Below are 4,679 nucleotides of genomic sequence, written 5' to 3'. Positions count from 1 at the left end.
CGCTGGAAAGATATCTCCCTCATTCACTTTCACAATATCCCCAACAAGAATGGATCCCTGAGCTCTCTTCTCGAATTGCTTCGTTTCTTTGTTCAACACTTCAACTAGATTGTTATTGGATTTCTTATCAGCTTGGTGACGATTGTAATCCTCACGAACTACATCACATTCCATTCCCTTTCCTACTTGAGGTTATCGCCTCTACACATAGTACAAATAATAGAGAAGTCAATGATTCGGGCTTACCATTGGTAATTGAAATCTGAGGAATACACTTCGCTGTTATTCATGTTATTCAACTTACTTCGCAAATAGCAACGCAAACAAAATAAAAGTTAGCAAACTTATTCCAAGGATTAAGGTTTTCCCACAAAAATAACAAAAGAAAGTTCCACCACGTATATTTGGATGTCACTACACAATTTGAAGCAAAGTTCTCCTTTTCATTGGCTTTCGTGTCATTGATGATCCTACAAAGTCATAAAACCAAAATTTGGAACAACAATTTCTTTGTAGGAATTGCATTTATACGAGCGACACTTTGCTGTCTGCTTAGAATAGAAAGCCTAATCTATCATCCCATTCTATAAGAAAAACCGATCTCCCTCATTAAATGGAAGAGGCTTCAAAAGGTTGACATCTCTAGTTGGATTCTGAGATTCCATAACTATTGTTTGAGCGTGTACGAACAAAAAGGATTCATCAAATAGGACTCCAATGAATATATGGTACTGTTTTCTATTGGGTCCTGTATAGTTTTCCTATTTACTAACAAACAATTCTCAAGTTCTTCTTCTTACACTCATCTTCACGTCTACAGATTTCACGGGCTTTACGGCATCTCGCTGCAATCCAGTTGTATCGTCATCCTCTTCACGAATCATTTCCATGCTCTCTGTATGTATCTGTCTTGAACCAGTAAGGGGGACACTTAGCAATCGATTGGATGATAATCGAATCGACTTACGAATCGAATCACGATATGCTGAAGGACCCACACCTACATATCATTCCATTCCAAATATCCGGACTTTTATTGACTTCATTCTTCAATTGATCTCTCTCTTGAACAATCACAGCCATGTCCTGTAAGAATGAACCTAAATCCAGTTGTATGGTTTCAGGTAGAGCCTTGGCAGACTGAACAAAAGGATGTTGGGCCAATACAGGAGGCAGTTCATCCAAATGAAGCAGATCAGTTGAAGGAGTTCGCATCTGCTCATCACTGGACATGGGAGATAATGACTCATCACTCCTATCTTATCATTCTTCCTCAAACATACTCTTCAGCCTGCAAATCGACCAGCTGTAAAAATGTTCCAATCTGAGGTTGCATCAGAATTAGACTACGGAACTCCTGGAAAGACATCACATCTGGTGATTGAGTATTGACAGCAAATATAATATTCACATATTTGTCAGCAGCACGCTGGACATCTGTCACTTCATGACAACTCTCATATCTATCAATGACTCGATCACTGAACACATACACAGCAGTGATCAAATCATGAACAGAAGAACGACTAATAACCCCTTCACTCTTCAAATCAAAGACACTGAAGTAGTAGAACAAGCGAACATAGGCATCGACCTTCTCCTGTACCAAGAACATTAGTCCAATTAACACTTCACGAATATCCACAATCAGACTCGAGCTTCGTGTCCGTTGATACTCTTTGAACAGTTCAACACAGACACTGGTATTCTGAAGAGGAATAACTTCCTTTCGCATCAACAATGACCATAACTAGTCTTCAGTCATTATTCTTAGTCCTACTGAAATGAACTCATCTTGATTGAATCCAGCATAACAATAATCACGAATCTGTTTGCTATTCAACTTCTCCACACTCACACCAAATGACTCTGCACAATGTTGAAGCACATATTCGCCCACTGCCTCCTTGATCTTCATTACTACATCCAATGAGAGTTGTAGATCTGATGCTTGTAATGAAGGATCATTCAAAGCTTTCTATATATCATTTACTCCCCAAGAATCTTACAGTCGATACAAGACGAGTCATCGACATTCGGATACTCATCTGACGACCTACTGACATAGAAACAGTACGAGCCATCTCTTTCTTCATCATCGATTCTTCCTCTCTATCACTAACTCATCTCCTCTATTATTACCTTAATGTCTCAGCATAATCAATACGCATGATTCGAATACGAGGTAGGGTGATACCCAGGGTATCCATCTTACTAAATGTTTCAACTGGAGTATGTTCCAGTTTCTCTTCACTTCATTCTTGACCCATGAACTTACCATTCATAAACACTACAATTTCTTCCAAATCCGATAAACGCATTAATTCCTTCTGATAATGAATGAAGATGGACATAGCAGATGCATGCACCACATGAGACCCGAAGTAGAAAATACGATCCCTAGAATGAAACTTCCTCCCAATGATTACCAAATATACTCTGTCACTTCTAATGGTAATACATTGATAAACAGACAGAGGAACCAATGGAATGTGAGATTGGTTAGAGAAATGTCACATTCACTGAAATGGTCCGTTAATTCAGGTAGCTTCTCTGCAAGGAGATACGTAAATATACGTTCATCAACACGCATTCCAAACTAGGATTAGGGAATTCAATTATCGATACCAGCTCATCTGTGAAATATCCATTGAACAGATTTCGAGTCAGACATACTTGAGTATAGAATGCTAATTCATTGTCCATATACATGAGTAGAAGGGCAGCAATGAAGTTCATCGATTGACAATAACCACCCTCCACTAATAATCATTCTACTCCCGAATATCAACATCTCATCTCATAAGCAACAGCTTTCAATACCTCCCTTAAGTTTTCAACGTCTTCAGGTGTCATTACATCCTTTCCTCGTATAGATGTCCTATACTGAATACAGTCACAGTGAACTACCTCATTAGATCCTTTTCAATCTGAACTGCATCCTTACTAGTCGTATCAGCAGCAGATTCTTTGACAATTCGGTTATAGTACTCCTTCCCATTCTGATCACGCAATTCTTTTCCTCCACTCAGTTCGAACCAAGCATTTCCTCTCTTCCTTGACGAAATCCCTCTTCCCTCCTCAATATACTTATCGTAGGGTGTAGATGGAAATCTCAATGCCCACTTTGCTGATTTGTCCTATTCAATTACAAATAGAACAATGTAACGAACATGGACCTTCTTTGTTGGACGACGTTTCTTTACTTCCACCTCTGGTTTTCCCAGCTTTTTAAGTTTCTCTAGCATATTCATTGCTTTCCTATTACTCTTCTTTGAGAAACAATGAGCGAAGATGCCTTGATGAAAATTGTCATTTCACTTGTTGCATCAAATGTGAGTGATAGACACAATAACACTTTTCAGAAAACACTCATCATTCCTATTTGTCCAAACAAACATAGATTATATATAAATAACAATCCATTAAAGATAAACAAACTAAATGTCACACATTTCACTATGATTGAACTCCAAGTGTACAATCTACATTACTTCAATCTGTTTATTGACCGTACCAACAAGTCCTCCAAGAACAGGTTTTGGACCAATTTCGATAAATTGATTCATACCTCGTTCTACTGCTTCACAAACACACTTCTCCCAAAGTACAGGACTACATATCTGCTTTCCAATCCGATTAATTACATCCTCCTTTGTTCTCATCTGGAGATCACATCAACAATACTACCAAACAGGGTAACTATCGACGTTGGACAATACAGGAATCTTAGGATCCCGAAGCTCAATATCATGCCTCTGAAGACTGTCATGAACGAATTGATCCAGTTCAAGAGTAGCTAGTTTCATAACTGAACAATGAAATGGATAGTTGACATTCAAAGGAATCACTTTACACCGTCTGGTCTCCTTTCCTGATTTGAGTCGTCGCGTTAGTTCATCCAATACTCCCCTCTCTCCACTAACAACAATCTGCTTTGGGCTATTGATATTCGCAATTTCACACAAAGAACCTTCCTTTGCTAAATCCGAGACCAGGTTCATTAATACAGGTAATGGACAGAATAGAACAGCAATCATACCACCGTCAATTCCTTTGCAAGCATCTATCATCACATCAGCTCGCTTCTTCTATTCATAAGATCAACCTTGTTGTAGTACCAACAAAACGGCACAATCATGAAGACTTAGCGATTCTGCAGCATACAGAGCAGTATATTCTCCAACCGAATGACCCATCATCAACAATGTTGTGGAATCAGAGATTGGATGACATTCTTTCTTCTAGATATCATTACTGAATCAATCTAGAACCTTCATAGTTTCCAAAATCATGGCTGAATAAGTGAAGATTGCGAGTTGAGAATTACGAGTGTTCTTCAATTCACTCTATGACACATCAAATAATCTTTCCAGAACAAACTTCACTTCCTTCAAACATAACTGTTGACAAATCATAGCCCAGTACCGAATTCACTTCTTCAATCACTTTCAACAATTCTGGATATTTCTGTACCAATGATCGTCCCATTCCAACCCACTGAGATCCTTGTCCTGTGAATCCAAAACACTTCCTCAGACCAGTTCTATACATATCCAATTCACTTCTACTCCTCATTATTCATCCAAACAAACAACCAACAGGACTAAAACAACAGAGAAGCAACTCACAAAGAATAAGTCTATTGCAATACACTCTTCAAGTTATTTGACATTGTT

At 38.4% G+C, this 4,679-nt stretch overlaps 2 protein-coding genes across 2 annotated transcripts; both read right to left on the bottom strand.

Moving 5' to 3' along the window:
- Nucleotides 1-295: 295 nt before the first annotated feature.
- Nucleotides 296-3,254, bottom strand: JH06_4953 (hypothetical protein; the record flags this gene model as incomplete). The annotated part of the gene is made up of 15 exons (XM_014669560.1): nt 296-470; nt 501-566; nt 598-761; nt 801-1,000; nt 1,032-1,255; nt 1,284-1,750; nt 1,781-1,978; nt 2,010-2,112; nt 2,143-2,248; nt 2,279-2,400; nt 2,430-2,599; nt 2,629-2,762; nt 2,793-2,881; nt 2,911-3,140; nt 3,174-3,254. 15 exons carry the CDS (start codon nt 3,252-3,254, stop codon nt 296-298), a joined length of 2,529 nt encoding a protein of 842 aa, XP_014525046.1.
- A 231-nt stretch (nt 3,255-3,485) lies between these two features.
- JH06_4952 (malonyl ACP transacylase) lies at nt 3,486-4,585 on the bottom strand (the record flags this gene model as incomplete). Its single annotated transcript, XM_014669559.1, has 6 exons — nt 3,486-3,665; nt 3,696-4,091; nt 4,122-4,244; nt 4,275-4,349; nt 4,384-4,546; nt 4,572-4,585. 6 exons carry the CDS (start codon nt 4,583-4,585, stop codon nt 3,486-3,488), a joined length of 951 nt encoding a protein of 316 aa, XP_014525045.1.
- Nucleotides 4,586-4,679: the final 94 nt, after the last annotated feature.

The sequence above is a fragment of the Blastocystis sp. subtype 4 genome, assembly GCF_000743755.1.
Source record: "Blastocystis sp. subtype 4 strain WR1 chromosome Unknown seqid_0496, whole genome shotgun sequence".
Classification (NCBI taxonomy): domain Eukaryota; class Bigyra; order Opalinata; family Blastocystidae; genus Blastocystis; species Blastocystis sp. subtype 4.
The sequence above is the reverse complement of the archived record's forward strand: the minus strand, read 5'-3'. Positions and strand labels throughout refer to the sequence as shown.